Here is a 26,136-nt window from a genome sequence, read left to right as displayed (position 1 = left end):
AAATAGAGCTAGTGACACAGTGGCTCAACTTACCCAACATTAGGGGTAAAGCACGTTGTTGCAGAATGTCTACCATTCAGAATATTTCCATGCAGTGAAATATCAAAAAATCCCAACATTAAATTCTGAGACAACAAAATGAAGTTTACAAAAAAATGGCTTTTATTAAATAAAGACAATATTATTGTTCCTCATTGCAGCTGGATTATATATGCCACAACTATCCTTTTTAGTAAATTCTACATTTCATAGTTTATGGCTAATTTTTCACCAAGAAAAATGTTACATTTACAAACTAATGAGACTAATGACTAAATATTGAAAAAGAATGAAAGGTTAAAACAAAATAAAGAAAATCCTAGAAAAGAATTACTGGAACTGCAAAAAAAAAAAAAAAAAAAAAAAAACCTTGCAGGGAACTAGAGAAAATAATAATAAAACACTAGATAAGGTTTGGAGAACTGGAGCAAAAGGCTGAAACTTGACTAGAGTAAAAACACAGAAACAAGAAAACTATAGAATTATCAAAAGGAAATTGTCAAAAAAGTTAAACTAAATCTAGCAGTGACTGACAACACACACACACACACACACACACACACACACACACACACACACACACACACAATGAACGCAACGAACCAGCAAAGACATGAAGGAAAGAGCACAATATAAAGGGAGGAGAGGACTAGACAGGGACTAAACAAGGGGGCGTGGCAACAGGAAACAAGGAGGCGGGGCTAAAGGAGCACATGACCAACACAAACAAAGACAAAGCCATGTGATCAGACACAAGACAAACAAGGAGACATTGAACAGAGACAAAACAGACAAGACTGTCAGGGCAGGACCAGAAGTGGTAAAGCTTCTCTTCCTGAAGAACCGAGATGAATTCAGCTTTCACAGCATCTCTGTGTTTGCGTATAATGTCACAGATCTTTCTCATGCTGGTGTAACTCTGTGTGATTTCTAAATGTTGTTCCTCATGAATTAGTTTCTGCTGACACAGTTTATCTGCAATGATCTGGACATTTTTAACCCCCTGAATGAGATCTGGCCAATGCTTATCGAAATATCTTGCTTTATCTTCTTCACTATTCAGACGCGGCTCGTCTCTCTTATGGACGAATCAGATCAAGTTCATCTTTCCTAATGGTTGCAGTCCAGACGGTCTTCTGATCCTCTTCTCTGAGAAGAGTCACTTGCAGATCATTCTTCAGACGAGTGTTGACCTTGAAGAAGTTTGGGGGAGTTTCTCTTCTGAATGAGATCCCTTCATTGGGATGGATCAAGGCACCAGGAATGGTAAGAAAGTGTGGCGTCTTCATCCGGAATGGCCTATCAGGTTTGGGATGCTTGATTGGGTCATTTGTCTTTTCAGTCTTCTCAACTTTTTCTTTTTCATAATCATCATATGGAAAGAAGTAGATAAATAGAATGAGAGGATCTTTAGAGCGCATGTAGAGAAGAAGATCGCAGTGTTCGTACAGTCGCTTGATCCGACTTACGATTACTGTTGCGATAGAGGAGGATGGTTGGACAATCTTAGCATGGAATCGGGTCACCTGCACAGGTTCTGTGGTTATTCCCTCATCTTCTACGGTGAGGACTTTCACAGCATCTTTGAGAGAGGGGTCAGACTCTCCTAAACAGGCGTAATGGGGCAGATGAACTTCCTCCAGTTTCCCTGAGATCACCGTCACGTCAATCACTGGACCGATCCGGTTGCACTGCAGCTTCCCCAGCTCTGCGTTGAGGAAGGCTCCGCCTACGGCCCGGTACTGAAGGGTGACGACACAGTCACAGACCCATCGCATTCTGGTCCTGACACACTCGTAACGGCCTGGGTCAGTGCTGACCCTGTACTTTGACCCTCCTTCATCTGTACAGGCCGACGGCTCAATCTGAAGCCACTGATCAGAGTCAGCTATATGGACACAAGACTGGCAGTTCAGCAGCGGGCGACTGTCGAGTCCAGAGGGTTTGGGCTGAGAGAACCTGTGGAGAACCAGAAGAAGCCAGAAGCAAAGAGTCAGCTGGTTCTTATGCAGTTCATTGTTGAATAAACTAATAAATAACAGTCGCCGGTGACTTTAACTGCGTTAGTAGTTATTTAGTAGTATTTTTTTTACTTTCTAATAATTCAACGGACCGGAGTCAATTATTCCTTACATAATGGATGAAAATTACATTTAATAAAAAAAAAAAATTTAAAAATTCATATGAACTGTATTTATTTGCCTCTTCATCTGACTAATCGAAAAAATAATCGACAAATTAAAGCATTATCAAAATAATAATTTGCAGCCCTATTGCAAATCTCATCTCTCTGTGTGAATTCAGTGTGTTTTTGACTCTCATAGAAATGTTTATGTTTACACTCACCTGGGGTCAGAGGTCACTGCTTCATTGTTCTCCATCATGAGAAACCGAGTTCAGATCTGCATATGGAAACACAGAGAACAAATCATACATAATATAATTATTCCTGTAAGTTTTGTGAAAACAGAAACCTTTGGCTCTTGGCTTAGTTGAGGAGGACGGAGGGTTTAGACATCGTTTACGCATCTTTTTTTTTTGACAGACCACAACAAGATCATTGAAGCTGCCAAGCTCAGCACAGAAGAGGCCATTATATGTAAGTCATGGCTGAAAAATATGAGTTTTATATGAATTCTAACATTCAAAAAAAGGCATGGGAAAGTGTTGCTCAGATTTTGAAGTCTTTGCAAACTCAAACTCTAAGACTAGTGATGACACTCCTCATAATCAACAGATTTGTGCTAGTTTAGAAAAGTATAACTATCTATTTTTGACTATTGTTTTCTATTTACAGATGCAGTGAGGACAAATGCCCATACCAAGATGTCCACTGATAAAGAGCTGGAGAAGTATAAAACAAGATGGCTACAACTCGCTCCTGACAGGGATGGAGGAAAGAAGGAAAGAGCAAAATCTAACAACGTGCTTAACCCTCTGAGGTCGAGAAACGCGCCGACGCGTTTTGCTGGATTTTTTTCACATAGCAGCAACATAAACTTAAATTACTCCGTCATTTATGCTTATACAGAAAAAAGAAATATAAAAAAATAATCTGTGATATTTCTACTTTTGTATGTGTCCACTTACAATCAAATCAAAACATTGTGCTTTTGTAAAATAAAGAAAATAAACAGGGTGTGCGTTCTGCCTCTCCGTCGCGGTGAACTTTTTTTTCTTGAGCACGTCTATAAACTGAAACAAAACTCAGCGAATACTTCTCACACATTTATGAGCCATATACCTTTATACACATTTAAGTGTGTACTTTTAAATGATCGGATTCAAACTGAAAACAAATATTCTCTGTTTAAGTAATTTGTATAAAACCAACAGGATGTCCAGTATCTCAAACGCTTGCTAATTATTTTTTAATTCGACACGCCCACTCGCGCAAAAGAGATTCACATGCAAATCGTCCACATGGGACGCGAACGCCCTCGTTACCTCAAACACAAAACACCAAAACACTTCACAAGTCTCTGCTTTTCGTCGAGTTTGGAAGACACGTCTGAGCTTACATTGGATTTACCCCAGAAGAAGAAGAACGCGATTTGAAGACAAGAAAGATGTAAGGTAAGAAATTCTTACTTATTAGTTTATGGGACTGTTGCATAAACTTCACATTGCAGTTGAACTGTTGCTAGATATATGGTGAATATTATACTATTTAGACCCGTGTTTCCTGTTAAATACTGTTTGTGGATATCTGCTCAAACATAGATATGTATAACCATAATGTTTAATATTTTGGAGTGCGATGGCGTTTGAATGTATCATATTTTGGAGCGCGCTGTGGGTTTTAATGTATCATATTTTGGAGCGCGATTGCGTTTGAAAGGAAAAATGCACCAAACATTAGGCTTTATGTTTTTACTATTATCTCATTTCATATCATCATAACGAATGGAAACATTTGAAGTAACATATGATAATCAATATATTTTTCTCTAGCGTAGTTGTTCTTGAAATCTTTTGGAAGATTTAATTTATTGTTATTATTATTTTATGCAGCACTGCGTAGCCTATGCCTACAAGGCACAACAAACCTGGTGTTCATTATATATTGTTGGAAACGTGTGTGTGTGTGTGTATTCTGTGAATTTTAAAAAGAAATTTTAACCAGAAAAATCTAAAATCTATTCCCAAAATCGTGCAGTCCTATAGTTTCTCTTGATATCAGTATGTTCACAGTTTTTTCTTTTTTTTTTTCTTTCAGGGACCAGATGCAACTGAGTCCTGCTGACTTCAACATTCACATGAGTCTCTGTACATGAACACGGTAAAGTGAAAATCAAACACCTTGGAAATGAAAGGTATGTACAATGTTTTTAGGAATGGCACAAAGGTCTCTGTCTTTGGATCATTGTTTTCAATGTGCTCTTTTGTCATTTGTATTTTTGGATTGTGTTGTGTTGTAAATAAATCCAAACAATCTAAAAGCCATTCTTTTTTAAATCTCCTCATTCTTTGTGCAAGGTTGCTCTGAATGACAGGGCCTGATCGCTCCTAATAGGGCAGTTAGGGGAGTGTCTTTGTCTTTCTCAGGTGTTGAAGGCTTACATATTCATGAGATGATCACGCCTCTTCGCATAAGGCTTTGTCACACAAAACACGTCTTAGAAATTTTAAATCAATATATTGTCTTATCTGAATGAGCAGTCAGGGTGATTTTCACATAGTTTTGGAGCAAATATTCTAGGCTATGTCATACAATTTTCAAAAGTATTGTGAAGAAATAATCAGTATGGGTTTCATGGCCTTATTTCAGTGACACATTTTTTTTGTATTTTCACAAACCACGCATAAATGTCATTATCTCAAAACTACAAACTTTTACATACATGCTGCTGATATATTATTGTAGCAGAGTTTGTGCTGAATACAGTGTAATTAGACTTTAGCCATGAAAATGTCACTAGTAACAGAAAAAAACACAAATGTCAGAGCATGTCAGAACACCTCCAGGGCCAGAAAACAGCTCAGACCTCAGAGGGTTAATGCAGAATTTACTTTTACTTGTAATTAGTTAAAGAAGGACTTTAAGATGTCTTCATACTTGTGCACTTTTTATATTTTTTTTATATTCATGATCATTTTTTAAATTAAACTTTATTTACAAATAGGTGTTTTAAGATATTTCTTCATACTTGTATAATTTTATTAAAAATATATATTCAACTTTGTTTAAAAAGTAGCCATTCTAACATGTTTCTTTGATTCTTGTGCATTTTTACAATATTTTTTTTAATTCAAGTTTATTTAAAAACTGGTGTTTTAGGATATTTCTTAACTTGTGCAATGCTATATTTCTTATGTTCAAATGTATTTAAAAGTCTGTATTTTAAGGTGTTTCTTTATACCTGTGCAGTGTGCACTTTTTTTAAAAATTCAAATAATTTTTTTTAGATGCAAGTTTATTTCTTTACTTGTGCAATTCCCTAAATAACTTATGTTCAGTTTTATTTTTTTAAAAAAGTGTTTTAAGTTGTTTCTTGATGCATCTGTAATTTTATAAATAAATTTATGTTCTTCATATTTTCTGGCCTTGGTTTTTATATAATTTGCAACAATTATGGGATAAATATAATAAGATGTTTAAAGTTTATGTCTGCATTTTATTCAAAAGTCAGTATATACGTGTTGGATTGAGTTTTGCATCTTCTTTCATCTTCGTCTCCGGCTGGGATGATCTGAGCTGAACTGGCCCGCGTGTGTTCTGCTGTCTGGGTCACTTCTACATGCGTCACAACTCCATACAGTTCATATTGGAGGATCGAGTTTAATATGAGAGCGACGCGAATGCGAAAACATTGTACAATAATATGGCATGATATCAGAAGCAGATAGATGAGATGAACTTACCGTAGTGTGATATAAATGACAGTTTCGAGACTTCTGAAGGTGAGTTTGCGTTTCCTGGATCTTTTTTAACTTTCGGTTTCTGCTCAGAAAGCGCATGCGCAGAGGCCTCGGGGCATCATCGTTTAGTTTTCTGGCGTTTACTTCTATCGTGAAGAATATGTAGCGCCTCCTACTGTACACTGAGTGTGTGACATCATGACTTCCTCAAACTCTACACCTCCACTCCACATCTTAATCAACATCACATTTATCTGTGTTTGTTTTATTCATGAGAAATAGATTATTAAAATCTAGTAAATGTGATATCTTCTGTTTGTGAAGGGTTTCAGTTTTATTGATTAATGAATATTGTAATATGTTAGGTGATGAACTGCACACGATCCGTCACTCTTTGCTCTATAAACAGTATTTAAACATGACAGATGTTTGGGCCGAGATCTTCATTGACCAGCAGCTGTCGCTTCACAAGAGTCAATCCCTCCAAGATTTGTTTAATTAAATTGAGAGCATTAAATGAACAAAGAAAGAAGCAGTCACAACACAGAAGAAACAAACAAGAAAAACAAGACAAAGAAGTAAAAGACAGGGGTTTATTTCAACAGTTTTAAAGGCTTCTGGATACACGAGTTAGAAAGAAGTCCCAAAGTAACTTCAGCAAACAAAACATAAAGTGCTTCAAAATCAGATTATATGTATTGGGAGAAATATTTACATAATAATCATAATGGCAAAGCCAAAATAAATGTACTAGTGTCTCTGAGCGCTGTTTACAAGAAGAACAATTTGTATTCATAGATTTATTGAATTTCTATAAGAAAGTATTAACAGGATAAAAACAATGGATAATCTGAAAGGTATAACTTCTCTTATTTTGTTAATAATTAAGTCTATTCTGAATTTTAAAAAAAATCTGCATTATATAAATAAATAATAAATATTTATATATATATCTCACTGAAAACAAATGTTCAAAGACAATGCAAAATAAAAGCTCCACTGGGTCAAATGCCTTGTAAGAGTCTAAAAATATATAAAACTTTACTCTGAAATCAAATCAGAAAAGTCAAGGATAAAGCCAGACTGAGATATCTCGTAACTCTCTGTAATCTCTGGGTCATCAGAGTTCAGGAAACACGGACACCAGTTCCAGTGAGAAGCGGATCCCTGTTGTGTTTTAGGATCTGAGTAATATTCAGCAATATTATTAATATCTTTAATATCTCCTACACTGACTCCATTATATGAGAGTTGAACTGAGCTGGACGATGACATCACGGTTTACTCCAGAGCGGCTATATATATAAATTATCTAAATTAATAACTTTCTTACAACAGAAATGAACCATCACTGAACTTACTTAAAGGAACACTCCACCGTTTTTTGAAATAGGGCTTATTCACCATCTTTCCTACATTTAGATAGGTGGGCAAATGCATTTTTGTCTCAGTGCATGCATTGTTTTAGTTTGGCAGCGCCACCACTAGCTTAGCTTAGCATAATGAATGCAATCCTTTGTTGCCAGCTAGCATGTCGTGAGTAAAAGTGATAAAAATAAATTACTTCTTGTGGCCTGCGTATTCACATCGAGGACAAATAGCGATGCAGATTAACACTAGGCGATTTCCTAGGCAGATATTGACATGGGACTATAGGGGGAAGCACAGGCGAAGCACAGGCGAAGCACTGCTACTTGAGCGCAGAGATACAAGCAAAGGTGCTACACCATTCACAAACCGATTATCTGAAAACCACTTCCTTAATAAAACCAATAATGTTTTCTTTATTGTTGTATTCATTTATACCAAGTGTGTTGTACATACAACAAGAAATAACAGAAGGTAAAATCATGCAAGTCATGAGATCAAGGTCACTAAAATGAAGCTGCAGAATCATAACATGTATTCAACCATCAGCACTGAGATTATACATGGAGGAAAACAGTTTCATGAGACTATGAACATAGTGTTATGAACATATGAACTACTACTTGTTATAAAACTATTTTTGGTTGCACTTTATTTTACAGTCCTGTTCCGCATGTACTACATATGTACTAACTATAATCATTACAATAACTACATACTAACTTTGGTAAGTACACTGTAAGTGCAAGTACTAAGTGCAACCAATGGTATATTTTGCTTTACTTGTTATTCAGTAAATGTAATTTTTAAATGTTACAATCACAGATAAACGGACAATAAGATTTCAATAAATTCCTCAAGGACTGAAGTCAGTAATATTGGTGTTTAGCTGAAGCCTGGAGAAACTTTACAAGTTATTTTACATGTATTATTACCCTGAGTAAATCACTGCGGCGCTGGTTTGGGGTGCAACAGTGATTTACATCAACAGCATAAATAAAAACAAATACAAAAATGATCATGTACAAAAAAGTTTTTTAAAAAATCTTCCCAAAAACATGGAAATGGTTTCAAACCAAAGAGAATTGAATAAACCAATCAAGAGTTAAGAGACAGACTCTCCGCTGAGCTTATCTCTCCGATCAAGCTTTTCCTCTGAAATGTTCAGTTTTTTTTCCACTGAAACGAATAGAACCTGTTCATTGTCAAATCAATACTTCATCTCTGTCCAATAATCATATTGTCAAGGCACTAACGAAGGTTGTTGCAATACATATGTGAAACAAGTAATAGTACTCGTAAAAACACAACAGAAGAAACATGGGATGTGTGAGAAGTGGCACGAGCACTTGGTGAGTTTATGATCCTCAGAGAAACATTTGAGGACGAATGTCAATCGAGGTAGATTACTGGACCAGATTAACACTCCTATGAATCATCTGATCATGTGACGACTGTCCTGAGGAGACACGCTGCCATACGCGTCATGCATGAGACTCTTATACTCACTGATGAACGAAACAAAACGCCTCTGCGGATGTGCTGTTTTTCAGTCAAGGCCTCATTGGCAGTAAATGTGAACGTGACGCATGCAGTCGAAATAAAGGGACAATCTGAGATCACAATGGCAGCTTGGCTCCATCTAGCCAATCAACACCATTGCTTTTTAACATTGAGAAAGAAAATAGCATTTCAACTTCACTGCATAGCAAACAATCCCAGTTCATTATTATACTAATATGCTGATCTATATATCTGTATATCTAATATATATATATCTATATCTGCCCTGGTTGGTAAAGCTCATGTAAGCAGCCGTGTCAAACACAGACGTCATAAACACGAGAACAACACTGGGATTCATCAGACTGCTATACACATTAAAACAGCATTAATGTTTCCTCAGTGGAAATATTTCTTATATAATTGCATATAACGCATGACGTCTCTAATAAAGCGCTCATCTGCATAAACATCTTTCAAATCTTTCCGGTACAGGAAGAAATTAAGACATATGGCTAACTTTCCCAATTACAACAATCATACAAGTTACTTATTATAGTCTGACATAAAACAAGCTAGATTATAAGAATAAAGGACACATACGAATACTTTCTAATTGGTTAATATAATATCCCATGAATCTCCTCTGAGGATGAAGGTTTCAGGGCGTCCCTTCTTCATGATTGTTCATGTTACACTATTTCCCTTTTAAACCCTAAAAGTTCAGTACAAAAATATTTTTCTGAAAGATGCATAGCTCAAAAATCACATTCATGTAGAAGGCCTGTTTGACGGCCGTTCCTGCGGGGATATAAAATTACATAACACACACACACCTGAAAAAACACTCACACACACATCTGAACACATACACACACATCGCTCAGTCTCTGTGCTGTGAATGTTCCTCAGATGACAGATTCAGGGTCTTGGTTCTTGACGTCCGTGTGGCTCTTGTGCTCCAGCATGTTCTCCTGAACACACACACACACACACACACACATACATACACACAAACTGGTAAGTCTCTGTGCTGTGAATGTTCCTCAGATGACAGATTCAGAGTCTTGGTTCTTGACGTCCGTGATGCTCTTGTGCTCCAGCATGTTCTCCGTGGTTTCGGCAGTGGCGTCGGCCTCCTTCCTCTTCCTCCGCGCCTCCACCCACGGGATCACACACAGCACGGCCCCGCCGATGAGTGGAGGGATGCCCGCCAGGTAAAACGCCACGTCATAGGTGCCCAGCCGGTCTCTCAGGAACCCTGGGTACAGAGTCACACACAGACCTCAGATCAGCTCAACGCACTGCCATCTGAACACACGACTGAGACGTGAAAAAATTACACATTTTAATTTACGCCACTCGTGACGGGCGCCTCGTCATGTGATTTCAATAAACGAGGCTTTGTTACTTCATAACTGTTTCTAAATTTGGCGATGATCTCTGTGAAGCCATGAACCAGTAGTGATGGGAGAAATTTGAACCAATTGCTTCGAACAATGATTCACTGTTTCAAGACGACACCTGCTGGTCAAAAGGGTGTAAATGCAATGAAAACATATCAAGTTATGACTGTAACCCTAGTTCCCTGAGTAGGGAACGAGACGCTGCGTCGATGCCGCTTTGGAAACGTGTCTGAAGCACATGTGTCAACTAGTCCAATGGCGAGAATGAGTGTCACAGGCATGTGATGTTATGACCAGGAAAGGATAAAAGCACATCCGGTCTGACCGGCGCTAGCTTCAAAAAAGCCAAAGCAAGTCAATCACAGGGATGTAGGTAGTATGGCACAGTGACGCAGCGTCTTGTCCCTACTCATGGAACCAGGGTTACAGTCGTTACATTTCGAGGGAACTCGTGCTGCGTCAATGGAGCTTTGGGAACGAGAATGCCCGAACGGCCAAGAACCTGTCGTGTTAAAACTGTCACGACATGAGAACTCTAGACCCAGGGGTATCCAAGTCTAGGTCATAAAATCTGACAAACGTGAGCGGCAAAGACCAGCCCACTGCATCACAAACTTCTTGAAGGGACACCCCACAATTTAGGGCCTTGGAGCCCGCCATACCCCAAGTACAATGGGCTCTAGTTGCCAAAGGTGAAGGCTGGCCCACAACCTTATATGCAAGTGAAATAGCCTCGACTATCCATTTGCTAACAGTCTGCTTGGATGCAGGAAGGCCTTTCCTAGGAGGCCCAAAGCACACCAGCAGCTGATCAGACTTCCTCCACTGGGCAGCTCTGTGGACGTAAGTGTCCAGTGCTCTGACGGGACAAATGTGGTTGTCTTTCAGTACGATAGGCCGTGGTACATTGGTTGTACATATCTGGGTTTCGGATAGAGGGATGCTTTGACCATACCGGGTGCAAACTCAAGGCATGAAGGAGATACCGACAGGGCCTGAAAATCTCCTACTCTCTTTAGTGAGGAAATGGCTAGAAGGAACACAGTTTTGAGGGTCAGAAACTTTTCTGAGACAGAATCAAGAGGCCCAAAGGGAGCGACAGATAAAGCCAGATCCCAAGCTGGAACTCTGGTACGAACTGCCTAAGAACCACATAATAGCCTAAGAACGGCGCGGAAAATGGCGACGGCGCGAAAGCAGCACCATCTGCTTTCGCACTACAAAACCGCGATTTGGCAGAAAATCCACAACGTGCTTTTTATAACTTTGTTGCTGTTTACCATTGTCGGCCCTCCACTACGAGTCTACCTGTCCTGGAAGACACAAGCGGAACACCTAAGCCTCGATAACTATCGGGTGCAGCAGGTGACTGGGACAGGAGAACACTGGCTTTTGCACTCGAACTGTGCCGCAAACATTCGGACTATATCCTACCATCACAACCTGGTCGGACTCTATGCCATCTATTCATCTGTTTTACGTAATGGTTGTGCCTCGATTGAACATCGTAATCACAAAAAACAGCGAGGATTTACCTCACCAGCGCGGAAGATCCACAGCGTGCTACTCCTCCTGCTGCTGCTATCCGGGGATGTACAACTCAACCCGGGACCGGAGGTCACTCAGAGTGCATCACAGGTCAGCGGTGCCAAACACTTTTTGGCGGCGACAACGCCCGAGGTGGTGAGTTTATGTGGAATACCTGTACCTAGCATCTCCCTTACTGGAGTAGATGCCTTGGCCCTAGATTTTGACAAGCTAGCCAGTACAACGGCGGCGTTAACGGGGAAATGTCAGCCTGAAAATCCTGCTCCTAATGATGTTGGGTACATCAATCCTGCTGTTACAAAACAAGTCTCTCTTAAAACTTTTCAAACTGTTAATCATGCAAAGGTCGTTTGGGATCCGAAGCGGAAACCAAGAGGGCTTTTGGGTGGTCACCTAAATATCCGAAGTATCGTCTCCAAAACCGAACAGTTGACTCATCTATTAGCGAATTCAAACTTGGACTTTTTGTGTATATCTGAAACATGGCTTCAACATTCTACTCCCATCAATGTCTTTACAATGAATGGTTTCCAATGTTTTAGGCGAGACAGGACTGTGGGAAAAGGGGGCGGGGTACTTATGTATGTAAAAGACTCTATCAATTGCGAACGTATGTTTTTCAAGCCAGCTATCTCCCTTGAGTATGTTGCACTAAAAGTCGTCTTGTCTCAGCAAATGTCATTCACCATTATAGGCCTTTATAGACCCCCAACTGCTAATGACACATTTTATACAGAACTTACTGACATTCTTAAAGAATGTGACCACAACAAAGAAATTATTCTCATGGGGGATTTTAATCTTAACTGGGAAGATAAGTCAAAGAGGAGAAAGTTAAAAGTAATTACAGATAAATTCCATTTAGAACAGCTGATAAAAGGCCCAACCAGAATCACAAAACGTTCAAGTACACAACTTGATCTTTTCTTTTGCAATAAACCTGAAAGGATAACAAAAAGTTACAATCTTATCACTGGTTTTTCTGACCATAATTTAACTTTGGTGGCAAGGAAATTAACTAAAAATAGATTTAAGAATAATACATCATTCCGCCACAAAAATGTTTTCTGTATACCTAAATGTAAGCAGGACACATTTGATACTGAGATACATAGCTTGGATTGGGGAGATATATTATCTTCTGAAAATCTGGAGCACAACTGTCAGTTGTTTACATCAAAGATCAATGTTGTCAGAGATAAACTCACTGTTAAAATTAAGAGAAAAAACAGAAACAAGGTCAACTTGCCTTGGTTCAGTGAAAATTTATGGAAATTGATGAAGAGTAGAGACGCTGCTTTAAAAAAGTCCATCAAGACCAAAAGAGATGTAGACATTTTGGTTTATAAAGGCTTGAGGAACAAAGTGATTAATGACCTGAGATTAGCCAAGTCACAATTTTTTCTTAAACTTTTGAAAGATGCAAACGGTAACAGCAGCCAAATATGGAAAGGTATCAACAGCTTAATAGGGAGAGCTCACCATCGTACCGAGGATATTCGGCTCACAGTTCAAAACAAGATAATAGATGATGACACAAAAATTGCCTTCGCTTTTAATAATTTTTTTATTGATTCTGTTCAGGAATTAGGAAACCATTTTAAACCTAGGGAACAATGTATTAGCTTCGGTATTGTAGCAGAGGGTTTTGACTTAGTCACAGTCACTGAAGAGGAAATAAATTAAGTGATTTGCTCCCTAAGAAACTCAAAAAGCAAAGATGCTTCTCATCAGGACACAATGTTTATTAAAAAACACTCAGCTACTCTAACCCCCCCTATTGCCCATCTAGTAAATCTTTCAATTACTCATAGTTTCTTTCCTACAGACTGGAAACACGCGATTGTAACTCCTATCTTCAAATCTGGCGACCGCCATGTAGTCAGTAACTACAGACCCATAAGTTTATTATCAGTAATCTCCAAGGTTGCTGAAAAAGTGATCAAAAACCAACTTACAGATCACATTAACAGCTGCAACCCTGGTTTAAATCCAGTCCAGTTTGGATTCAGAAAACTTCACTCTACAGAAACAGCAGTTCTACACCTAACAGAGCAAATTAGATCCGTTCTTGACAAAGGAGGAGTTGTTGGAGCTGTGTTTTTGGACTTAAGCAAAGCCTTTGACACAGTTAATCACAATGTCCTTATGTCTAAACTCATTAGCTTCAACCTTTCATCCAATACACTTGCATGGATTTCGTCTTACCTATCCAATAGAAGGCAGTGTGTAAAAATCAAAGGCATGTGCTCCAGCTTCTTGAGGTGCACAACGGGTGTACCTCAAGGATCTGTGTTAGGCCCTCTACTCTTTAGTCTGTACATTAACGATCTACCTCAGCACTGTCATGACGTAGAGATACAACTCTATGCTGATGATACAGTCTTGTACACCCATGCAACATCAGCTCAACAAGCTGCAACTAAATTAACCAATGCCTTGGTTGGAGTGGCCGAGTGGCTAGATCAATCCTGCCTTACCTTGAACATAGGTAAGACGAAAGGCATGTTCTTCTCCAAAACTAGGTTGAACATTTTAGATGTAAACATCTGCTTTAAAGGTGAACAGATTGAGACTGTTACTGAATTTAAATATCTTGGAGTGTTGTTTGATTCAAACCTGACCTTCAAAAAACACATAAAGAAAATGACAAAAATTATTAAATACAATTTGGCAAATTTTAGACAGATTAGATCCTCTCTATCAACAGAGGCTGCTAAGATATTTCTACATGCTCTTATTTTCTCACATATTGCATACTGTATCACCTGCTGGGGGCAGGCTAGTCAAACAACAATCAGGCCCTTAGAATCCCTGTACAAACAGGCCCTGAAAATCTTTGACAAAAAGCCACTTAGGCACCACCACTGTGAGATAATACATAAGTACAATGTACTCACTTTTGAAAAATTTTGAATATTCTCAAATCTATGCATAGTTTATAAAATCCTAAAAGGTCTGGCCCCCACCTGTTTGAGTAAGTTTGTCTGTTACCGTGGTTCTGTAAGGACCACTAGAATAGCTTCTGTACATAGCTGCACTGTACCCTTTCGCTATTCAGCATTTGGGCAGGCAGCTTTCTCTGTCAAAGCTGTGATACAATGGAACACAATTCCAGACAATATAAAAACTTGTGACATGTTTGGTGCCTTTAAAGTTAATTTAAAAAGACATTTAAAACTTTCACAACAATGCATCCACTAACTTGTTAGTGGGCAACATTACTTTTCCTTCAGTCACATTTACCTCCTTATAGGGTGAGAAGGGCGTAAGGGTTTAGAAGGGGTTGTGTGTGGGCATAATACTGTATGTTGTGATCATACTGTGTGTGTGTGCGTGCGTGCGTGCGTGCGTGCGTGCGTGCGTGTGTGTGTGCGTGCATGCGTGCGTGTGTGTGTGTGTGTGTGTGTGTGTGTGTGTGTGTGTGTGTGTGTATGTGTGTGTGTGTGTGTGTGTGTGTGCGTGCTAGTGAGGGGCACTTCATGTGTGAAGTACATGTTATATGCTCTTGAACAATGTTTGACGCTTTATGTTTGATATGTCATATATTTTTGAATAATGTTGATATTTTAATCTGTGCTGTATTTACTTGTACCTGGGGACTGCAGATGCAAATTAGCCTAAGGCTAACTCTGGTGTAATGCATCAAATGTTTACATTTATGTTTTCAATTACACATGGTCCCTTTTAAATAAATAAAATTCAATTCAATTCAACTGCAGGCCTCCACCTCAGGGTGCCACGAGGGAAACGTATAATAAGAGCAATGCTTGCAACATAAACCTTCAGTGTGGAAGGAGATAACCCTGAAGCAAAACGATCTTGCAAGAACTCAAGTATTGAACAGTGCAATTAACTGGATCCCATTGTCTTAGATCACACCAAGAGGCAAACACTCTCCATTTTAGGGCATATAGCTTCCTTGTGGACGGAGCTCTGAAGTTAAATATGGTCTCTACAACCTCAGTTGAGAGACCAGAGTTTATGAGTCGGGCCCCCTCAGAGACACCCACAGGTTGAATGTTTCTGGACGGGGATGGAGGATTGCTCCCACCACCTGAGATAGAAGGTCCCTCCTGACCGGCAGCTCAAGTGGAGGGCCGTCAAGAAGGGATACTAGGTTTGAAAACCACACTCGGCTTGGCCAGTACGGAGCTACCAACAGGACACTCACTCCGTCCTGGCGAACCTTCTCCAGAACTCCAGGGAGCGGGGGAAACGCGTACAGACGTAGCCTCGGCCAAGTCTGCACCATTGCGTCCAGTCCCAGTGGGGCTGGATGCGTGAGAGAGGACCATAGTGGACAGTGCGTTGTATCTTGAGAAGCAAACAGATCCACCTGTGCCTGGCCATAAACTCCCCAAATGTGCTCCACCACCTCGGTGTTGAGCCTCCATTCCCCAGGCCTCAGCCCCTGCCTCGACAGGATGTCTGCTCCTATATTCTGATTGTCTGTGTGAACAAGCACATGATGGCCCCTCAGGTCTGGAAGGAAGTGTCTCAACGCATTGAAGACCGCCATCATCTCCAGGCAGTTTATGTGCCACGAAAGATGATGACTCCTCCATAGACCCTGAGCTGAGCAGCCTTCCATTACGGCTCCCCGGCCTGTGAGAGAAGCATCTATAGAGAGAGCGAGACTCGATGGCAAAGAGCTCCTAAAACCGGACCCTGGGACAGAAACCAAGGTTTCCTCCAAATAACCAAGGCACGGAGACACCGCCGTGTTATCTTGATCATACGGAGTGGGTTCCCCCTCTGGGAAAACTCTTTGGTCTTGAGCCCCCACAGTACAGGCCTCATGTACAGCAGGCCGAACGGTATAATGTTGGATGCTTCTGCCATCAGGCCCAACAGCCTTTGAAACTGTTTTACAGTGAGTGACTGGCCTAGCTTTATCACTTTTACAACTGTGAGGATCCAAGCGACACGAACAGGCGAGAGCACGGCCCTCATTGTCACTGAAACCTACACGACACCATGAAAGGTGGTCCTCTGTGTTGGAGAAAGCACACTTTTCTTGGCATTCAATCTCAATCCCAATTTCTTCCAGGGACGTGCAGTCAGGGTAGGCAGGGTAGGCAGTGCCTCACCAAAGGAAATGTTGACATTACATTTATTAATTCCAAGAGCTTTATTAATTCACAACATTATTAATTGCATTTATTTTATTCCAAATATAAATTTTTGTAACAAAAATTTTCAGGAATACACATATAATATACTCATTTTGCCATTGTTTGCTCCTAAAACCATTGTTTCATGCAGGAAATTCAAGGCCATGGCCATTGAGGCAGAGGTTAGCAGTGCCTCTTTGGTCCATAGAACGTAGTTTACGTAGATTTGCGCATGCGCAGTCAGTTCTCATGCTGTCTTGAATTATCAACATTGAGGCAGAGACCGAGCTTGCTTCATGTCACGTGATCCACTCGCTCTCACTCAATCCGCGCTTCTCGATACTTAGCATCTAGCGGCGCCTAGCGTTGGCTGTCAACAGGCCCGGGGTGGGTAATCGGGAGAATCGGGAGAATTCCCAGTGGGCCGCTTCACTTTTGGGCCGGTTGAGGATTTTTTTCTTCTTTTTTTTACACATTTGTCACGTTAGTTGTAGTTACATTAGGCTACACACGTTCCGTATTCTGACACCGCAGCGCGCAGCCTCGGCATAGATTGTACCATGTGAGGGAGTTCTCCCCTCCCCTCCTATAGAGTTGGTTGGGTCCATAGCCCGTCTTTTCCAAAACGTTTTCTCAGGTAGGCTACCGCGGCACCGCCGGCGCCTACCGATAGCTGGGCCCGGCCGGCCCTACCGTAATGGTAGCTATGCGTCAGGGAGGATGGATGGGAGGAAGAGGCCAGGAGGTATGGAAGCTTGTTTCCGCCACAGAATAAAACATTTTGCGACTTTTTATCTCACAATTGCGAGTTTACATCTCGCAATTTTGTCATTATTTATCAGAATTGCGAGATATAAAGTCAGAATTGCGTGAAATAAAGTCGTAATTGCTTGAAATAAATTCGCAATTGCATGTTATAAAGTCAGAATTGCAAGATATAAAGTCAGAATTGCAAGATATAAAGTCAGAATTGTGTGAAATAAAGTCGCAATTGCTTCTTATAAAGTCTAAGTGAATTATTATTTAACCTTTACATTATTTGTTGAACCATGGCATTAATACAAACTACACAATAGTAAGAGCTGAATTGTTGCTTCATTTATCCAATTTGGAAAAAGTGCTAATATTTTGAATTCCACCATGGAAAAAGTGATAAACATATATGCCACATTGATAGGTCACAGCCTACCCATGACAAGATTTCACCGCACGTTACTGATTTCTTCATATACGTGAGAACGACATCTCGATGCCGAACCACCATCTGCATGCGTATTCCCTGCAGTCTGAGCGGGGCTAGAGCTGCATCTACGTATTTCGTGAACGTGCGGGGTGATAGAGCTAGACCGAATGGAAGAACCCGATACAGGTAAGCTTTTCCCCCAAAAGCGAACCTCGAGTTTTGTTTAGTTTTAGTTTTTCATTTATTATGAATTGTTCATTTTATTTCAGTTTACGAAAATAACCTTGCAGTGCAAATCACAAATCCCAGCACTGTTTATACCAGTGGAGCTTGACATTTAGAACTCAACTTGATTCAAATGATTTATGACTTTGCTTTTCTATAAGTTTTTGAGTTCAACATGTTTTATAAAATATATATTTTCATTTTAAAAAAAAAAATCTTAAATAATTTTCATGAACTACAACCTCTTTTTTTCTACAATTTTCACTTCAACAATAATCTGCCATGGGTCTTCTTTAAAATGAGACCAAACCTAAGTCTGCATTCCCAAGTTTCAAAGTTTTATGTCAGTTTTTTGACATGGACATTTTTGTCCTTTAAGGACCTCAGAGTAACTTTTTTAAATTGCCGCACACGAGTTAAGAATCTCACTTAATTAACCTGTTTAACTGCCATTTTATTTGTAATGTTACGGTGCCATCGTGTGCTCAGACTCTAGTAATGCATAAATTGTAAATCTGCCACAGTGACGCAGTACCTACTCCAGCCAACAGGTGGCAGACGATGATCACACTTCAGTCAGTTCACCTTTATTTCTCTAGATCAGGGGAGGCCAGTCCTGTTTCAACACAGCTGACCCGCTAATGAAGATCTTCAGCACTTCATCACCACACACCGCTGACCCGCTAATGAAGATCTTCAGATCACACACAGGTGTGTTGAGGTGTGTTCAAGCCATGTTTGAGCAGGACTGGGCTCCCTAATCCAGACGGGTTCACTGCAGGACGCTCCACAAACACACATTACCTGCGATGGGCGGCCCGACGGTCATGGGGATGGACATCATGCCCAGGAGGAAGCCGATGGCCTGCGACACGTTCTGGGAGCCGACCAGCTCAAAGGCGATGGGAGCCATGATGCAGATGAAGCAGCCGTCGAACAGACCCATGAGCAGACAGACGGCGATCAGCCCTCCGAACACGTGACACAGAGGAATCATCATGGACATCACCCCGATCACCATGAAGGAGGACACCTGCCGAAACACAGCACTGCTGAACCTGAGACGCCTCGACAGGGGACCGCTTCTGCGACACACTGAGGTTAATGCACTAAACCAATGAAACCTGTGTTATCTAACTGTCAGTGGCTCACTTCTGATGACAGTGTTAGTGTGAAACTGAGTATTTGTGTAAAAGTCTGAGAATAATGCAGTGATTTTCAGTGATGACGCTTCGCACGGGCAGAAACACGACCTCTGGAGTCTGATTCAGAGTGAAAATAACTCTTTGAATGAATCATTCCAGAAGACTCGTGATCTCAGGGGTTACGGGTTTAAATCCGTAAAATACATATGGACGTAGTGTGCGTGATGTCACCCGTTGGTTCCGAAGGCAAGGCAAATTTTATTTGTATAGCGCATTTCATACACAGCAGCAATGCAATGCGCTTCACAAAAAAATTTTAAAAACACAAAAAAACAAACAAAAAAAAATGGAACTAAATACAATTTTGGCAATAGTAAAAATAATTAAAATTCTATATATATAAAACACCAACAAAGAGTCTGTTGAAAAAAATTAAAATTAAAAATTAAAATAAATATATTTATTTATTACGCATTACCTGCAGAAAGCATCTGAAAAAAGCTTGGTCTTTAGTCTAGGTTTAAAAAATTGTGATAGTTGGAGCATTTTTAATGTTTTCTGGAAGCTTGTTCCAGAGATGGATGCTAAAGTATTTAAAAGCAGCTTCCCCTTGTTTTGTCCTGACAATAGGTTTTAGTAGAAGCTGTTTATGTTGTGATCTAGGGGGTCTTGGTTGAGTATACTATTGAAACATATCATGAAAGTATTTAGGTCCCATCCCCTTTATTGACTTAAAAACTAATAAAAGTGCCTTAAAATTAATCCTGTATCTAATTGGGAGCCAGTGTAAGGACTTTAAAATTGGAGTAATATGATCTATTCATTTGGTTTTTGTAAGGATCCTGGCTGCACTATTCTGTACGATTTGGAGCGGTTTTAAAGTCTTTTTGGGGAGTCCTGTTAAAAGCACATTACAATAATCAATCCTACTAGAAATAAAAGCATGTATGATCTTTTCAAAATCCTCCTTAGACATGAATCTTTTAAGTTTATTAATATTTTTAAGATGAAAATACGCTGATTTTGTGATTCTTTTTATGTGACTATTAAAATTTAGATTATTATCTATTGGGACACCAAGGTTTCTTACCACTTCCTTTGCTATTAAGCCCTTTGTTTCGAGCAGGGTAGAGATTTTACATCTTTCCTCATTTCTTCCAAAAACGATAACCTCAGTTTAAGTTTTATTGAGCTGGAGAAAGTTCTGTGACATCCAAGTATCTATTTCTTCAATGCACTGACAGAGAGTTTCAATGGGGGTATAGTCATTAGGCATTAGAGGTAAATAAATGTGTGTGTCATCAGCATAACTGTGGTAAGAGATTACATTTTTCTTTATGAGTTTATCAAGTGGTAGCATATAAAGATTGAATAACAGTGGACCCAAAATTGAGCCCTGGGGAACTCCACAGGTCAAAGATGTTAGTGTTGAGGAACAATTTCCAATTTTAACAATAAGTGCATTTGTGAAGCCCAAAGATGGCCGTCGCCATCTTGTCAGCGTCACTCCCAGATAAACGGAAATGTGCAGCGAGGTGGATTAGCTGAGGTGACGTGACGCTAACGCTAGCAGACAAACGGCTAGTAATGACATCAGCGGTTATCCCCCTGTCACTCAAGTGGCCACGCCCTTAATTATGCAGAACTTTAAGGTTTAATATAATTTAAACGGATGAGTTATTAAAACATTCACCCCCCTCACAGTCGTCATGAAGGACAACATTAGCTATATAGACCAAAACCACTTTTTGCACCAGACTGTAAAGATGTTTTTTTTTTCTGCTGAAAAAGAAAACACGGTGAGTAATGTCTTGTCCTGTTATTATCATGCGTCGCGTCTGAACGCGTTGTTGTTTTTGGAGCTCTATCGATTTGATTTATAATTCTTGATTTTTCTCTTTAAACTCGCTTACAACGAACATTTTTTACTTTTCCTCACTGAGAAGCACTACTGCTCAAGCCTATTAGTGATCCAACGCTGCATACTCTTAAAGGTTACGTCCGTGGATCACGGCTGAACGCGTCTTCTCCACACTCACTTATAAACAAACATTTTTTTTCGCCTATCGTGCGTCTACTCTACACCCCTACCACTAAAAAAAAAAAAAAAAAACTATTATATCCAAGACTTCAGTCATAAATTAGTATTAATATTGATAGCATCACTGGTAGCTTCGTTGCTAACTCACTGTCCATCTGTTAAAATGGCGAATATATCAGATGTAAGTAGTCTACCTTTTGGTGCAGGTGAGGACACATTTGAGCTGCACGCACTGCAGTCTGAGCTGGAAGCTGTTGAGAAACAGATCCACGACCTTTTATTGAGACAGGCCGAGCTGAGAGACCGGTGTTTGGCTCTTGAAACATCACGCGCCGATGCACACAAATCAGTGTTTAACGTTACTAACCCGCTGACTCCGACCGCGTCTACTCCGTGCGTTCCTCAGCATCGGTCGCGATCAGCCATGGTCTCGTTCACTCCGGCTCCAACACGCCACCACGAAGCCTGGGTGGTTCCGCAGCGGAAGACGCGAGTCAGGTTTAGACCAAGACTTTCTCCGACCCTCCCGGTTTTCGAGTTATCCACACAAAACCGCTTCTCCCCTCTACGCGAAACAGAACGCGATGCTATGATCATCGGCGATTCCATCGTTCGGCACGTACACACTACGTTAGGTAAAAGTAAGGTGCACAGTCACTGCTTTCCTGGTGCTCGTGTTTCTGAAATCGCTGCTCGCGTTCCCGAGATCCTGAACGGTGACGAGCGCGTCGGAACTGTGGTCCTGCACGCGGGAGTGAACGACATCAGGCTGCGCCAGACGGAGATTCTGAAGAAAGACTTCAGGAATCTGATCGATACGGTATGCAGCACATCGCCTGAAACAACGATCATTGTGTCAGGACCGCTTCCCACGTACCGATTAGGGCATGAAAAGTTCAGCAGATTATTTGCGCTAAATGAATGGTTAATGTCATGGTGCAATGAGCAGAAACTGCTCTTAGTAAATAATTGGAATCTGTTTTGGGAGCGTCCTAGGCTTTTCCGTGCTGATGGCTTACACCCAAGCAGATTCGGAGCGGATCTTCTGTCGGATAACATCTCCAAAATGTTAAATACCCTTTGACTAGTAACCAAAAGTCCAAATCATAGTCTCTGCTGCACCAATTTAACTGATATAAATACTAGTGTAGAACATTGCATAGAAACCGTGTCTATTCCTCGTTTAGTGAGATGAAATAATAAATCTACTGCAGGATCTAGGAAAAATCTAATTGTTATTAAAACAGAAAATGTTGCTATTAGTAAACAAAAACTATTTCTAAAGCTAGGTCTTCTAAACATTAGATCACTCACACCTAAGGCAGTTATTGTAAATGAAATAGTCACAGATAATAGCTTCGATGTACTTTGCCTTACTGAAACCTGGCTTAAACCAAATGATTATTTCGGTATTAATGAGTCTACTCCTCCTGGATACTGTTATAAGCATGAGCCCCGTCTGATTGGTCGTGGCGGAGGTGTTGCAACCATTTATAGAGATATTCTAAATGTTACTCAGAAAACGGGTTATAAGTTTATTTCATTTGAAGTACTTGTACTAAATGTTACGCTCTTAGATGTTAGAAAAACATCCCTATTATCTCTAGCCTTGGCTACCGTATATAGACCGCCAGGGCCTTACGCTGATTTCCTAAAAGAGTTTGCAGATTTTCTCTCAGACCTATTAGTCAATGTCGATAAAGCATTAATTGTTGGAGATTTTAACATACACGTAGATAATCCAAATGATGCGTTAGGAGCTGCGTTTACAGATTTATTAAATTCATTTGGGGTCAAGCAAAACGTCACCGGACCAACACATCGTCTTAATCATACACTCGATTTAATTATATCACATGGAACCGATCCAACCGATATAGATATCATTCCACAAAGTGATGAAGTCACTGATCACTACATGGTAACTTGCATATTACGTACTGCTGTAATATGTCATGCGGCGTCGCGTTATCGACCAGGCAGAACAATCCTCCCATCCACCATAGATAATTTCTCAAATTGCTTATCTAATCTGTCTCAGCTGCTGCCTGAACCCAAACAAACAGATGAACTAGAAGAACTAACTAGCACTATGAGCACCATTCTCTCTAGAACATTGGATGTGGTTGCACCTATTAAATTAAAAAAGGTCAGAGAGAAAAATAAAGCACCATGGTATAACAATACTACGCATGTTTTAAAGAGAGAAACCCGTATTTTAGAGCGTAAATGGAAACAAACTAATTTAGAGGTCTTTAGAATCGCGTGGAAAGACAGTATGTCACGTTATAAAAAGGCCCTAAAAGCGGCCAGGGCTGAGCACCTCCGCAAACTAATAGAAAACAACCAAAACAATCCAAGGTTTTTATTTAACACCGTGGCTAAACTAACAAATAAACAGACGTCACCCGAACAAAATATCCCGTTACAGTTCAGTAGTAATGATTTCATGAACTTCTTCACTGAGAAAATAGAAAGCATCAGAACCACAATTGTAAACGTTCAATCTTCAATCGCGCCTTATAATTCAGCTTCAATTATCACCCCGCAAGAACAATTACAGTGCTTTACAACTATAGAACAAAAAGAGTTAAATAAACTTATCACTTCATCTAAAACAACAACATGTTTATTAGACCCTATACCAACTAAACTACTGAAAGAAGTGTTACCTGTAGTGGAAGAGCCTCTCCTCAATATTATTAACTCGTCTTTATCTTTAGGTCATGTTCCAAGAACATTTAAACTGGCAGTTATAAAACCTCTCATTAAGAAACCACAATTAGATCATAATAATCTAGCAAATTATAGACCCATTTCAAATCTTCCATTTATGTCTAAAATATTAGAAAAAGTGGTGTCCGCTCAACTGGGCTCTTTCTTGCAACAAAATGATATCTATGAAAAGTTTCAGTCTGAATTCAGACCGCATCATAGCACTGAAACTGCGCTCGTTAAAATCACAAATGATTTACTTTTAGCTTCTGACCAAGGCTGTATCTCAATACTACTTTTACTTGATCTTAGTGCTGCGTTCGATACTATAGATCACACATTACTCTTAGATCGACTACAAAATTATACTGGTGTTCAAGGACAAGCACTAAGCTGGTTCAAATCATACCTATCTGACCGCTACCATTTTGTCTATTTAAATGGAGAAAAATCGACCATAACTCCAGTAAACTATGGAGTGCCGCAGGGATCTGTGTTAGGCCCTCTGTTATTTTCCATATGATGCCACTTGGAAATATTATAAGGAAACATGGAATTAGTTTCCATTGTTATGCTGATGACACTCAAATATATATTTCATCACGGCCGGATGAAAACGCTAAATTTTCCAAATTGACAGAGTGTGTTAAAGATATAAAAGATTGGATGACGCGTAATTTTCTTTTATTAAATCCAGACAAGACAGAGGTAATACTTATCGGTTCAAAAAACCGCCCACAAAACCTCGCACAATACAACTTTAACATCATAGGATGTCCTGTTACTTTATCCTCTACAGTAAAAGACCTGGGTGTTATACTCGATTGCAACCTGTCTTTTGAAAATCATATTTCATATGTTACAAAAACAGCCTTTTTCCACCTTAGAAACATTGCTAAGCTACGTAATATGCTATCAGTTTCTGATGCTGAAAAGTTAGTTCATGCATTCATGACCTCGAGACTGGATTACTGTAATGCTTTATTAGCTGGTTGTCCTGCATCCTCAATAAACAAGCTACAGTTAGTCCAAAATGCCGCCGCTAGAGTTCTTACGAGATCAAGAAAATATGATCATATAACACCGATTTTATCATCACTGCATTGGTTACCTATAAAGTTCTGTATTAATTACAAGGTATTGCTACTGACTTATAAAGCCCTAAACGGCTTAGCTCCAGTCTATTTAACGGATCTTCTATCGCCCTATAATCCATCGCGCTCTTTAAGATCACTAAATTCAAGGCTTTTGGTCATACCTAGGATATCCAGAACCACCAAAGGAGGGAGAGCATTTTCACATTTGGCTCCAAAACTCTGGAATAGTCTTCCTGATACTGTTCGTTGCTCAGACTCGCTCTCCCAGTTTAAAACTAGATTAAAGTCGCATCTCTTCAGCCAGGCATTCATATAATCCTACAGTTCAAACTACAATCCAGCCTCTAGCTCATAAATGCCAGAGGAGAACTGGCCCCCGACTGAGCCTGGGTTCTCCCAAGGTTTTTTTTTTTTTCTCCATTAGGTCACCTGATGGAGTTTTAGGACACCATTAGGTCACTTGATGGAGTTTTTCGGTTCCTTGCCACTGTTGCCTTTGGCTTGCTCAGTTGGGGATATTTTGGGGATATTTAATTTAATTTTATCAATCAATAAATTCCTCTTGAAACAAACTTTGTTGTATTATTTTAATTTAATACTGTGAAGCTGCTTTGATACAATCTGTATTGTGAAAAGCGCTATACAAATAAACTTGACTTGACTTAAAGTTGGGCATTTTAATATGGGGGTTTATGGGATTGACTCCCTTTTGGAGTCTGTCTCTAGTGGCCAGTCGATGAACTGCAGTTTAAGTCACTTCAGTGTTGATTCAAGAGAGAAACTGGAAGGTTGCCGCTTTTGGTTGAATCCTTCCCTCAGTGCCTCCTGAGTGAATCATTATCTGACTGGCATGGGAAGGTGTTGAACTCGTCTCTCACCTGCAGGAA

General features: G+C 39.9%; 3 protein-coding genes and 1 long non-coding RNA gene across 5 annotated transcripts in view; 2 read left to right on the top strand and 2 right to left on the bottom strand.

Annotated features, from left to right (window-relative positions):
* Window positions 1-139: 139 nt before the first annotated feature.
* Window positions 140-6,016, bottom strand: LOC309482545 (NACHT, LRR and PYD domains-containing protein 1 homolog). Of its 2 annotated transcripts, XR_014200292.1 has the most exons (4): window positions 5,905-6,016; window positions 2,386-2,441; window positions 603-1,998; window positions 140-568 (listed from the first exon to the last, which is right to left on the bottom strand). XR_014200292.1 is itself a non-coding variant. In XM_082148006.1 (3 exons), the coding sequence occupies exons 2-3, from the start codon at window positions 2,421-2,423 to the stop codon at window positions 1,119-1,121; spliced, it is 918 nt and encodes a 305-aa protein (XP_082004132.1). In that variant the 5' UTR covers window positions 2,424-2,441; window positions 5,905-6,016; the 3' UTR covers window positions 140-1,118. The 2 variants fall into 2 exon arrangements, 1 of the variants encoding a protein (XP_082004132.1); XM_082148006.1 differs by having other exon boundaries at window positions 140-1,998.
* LOC309482573 lies at window positions 2,448-5,505 on the top strand. The gene is made up of 2 exons (XR_014200307.1): window positions 2,448-2,964; window positions 5,033-5,505. It is a non-coding gene; the product is annotated as an uncharacterized lncRNA (long non-coding RNA).
* Window positions 6,017-7,657: 1,641 nt separating the features above from the next.
* slc16a10 (solute carrier family 16 member 10) overlaps window positions 7,658-26,136 on the bottom strand; it is a 60,364-nt gene continuing 41,885 nt past the window's right edge. Inside the window, exons 4-6 of the mRNA XM_082147960.1 lie at window positions 26,128-26,136; window positions 19,056-19,284; window positions 7,658-10,033 (exon numbers count right to left, since the gene is read on the bottom strand). The exon at window positions 26,128-26,136 is cut by the window's right edge and continues 135 nt beyond it. Of these exons, the coding sequence (XP_082004086.1) occupies window positions 9,819-10,033; window positions 19,056-19,284; window positions 26,128-26,136 (453 nt within the window). The 3' untranslated portion in view covers window positions 7,658-9,818. The remainder of the gene's footprint in view (window positions 10,034-19,055; window positions 19,285-26,127) is intronic.
* The window catches only part of LOC309482544 (uncharacterized protein), a 332,446-nt gene continuing 327,765 nt past the window's right edge, over window positions 21,456-26,136 (top strand). The window contains exon 1 of the mRNA XM_082148005.1: window positions 21,456-25,916. Within this exon, the coding sequence (XP_082004131.1) occupies window positions 21,601-22,521 (921 nt within the window). The 5' untranslated portion in view covers window positions 21,456-21,600 and the 3' untranslated portion in view covers window positions 22,522-25,916. The remainder of the gene's footprint in view (window positions 25,917-26,136) is intronic.

Source organism: Leuciscus leuciscus, assembly GCF_965113295.1.
Source record: "Leuciscus leuciscus genome assembly, chromosome: 19".
Taxonomy (NCBI): Eukaryota; Metazoa; Chordata; class Actinopteri; order Cypriniformes; family Leuciscidae; genus Leuciscus; species Leuciscus leuciscus.
The sequence above is the reverse complement of the archived record's forward strand: the minus strand, read 5'-3'. Positions and strand labels throughout refer to the sequence as shown.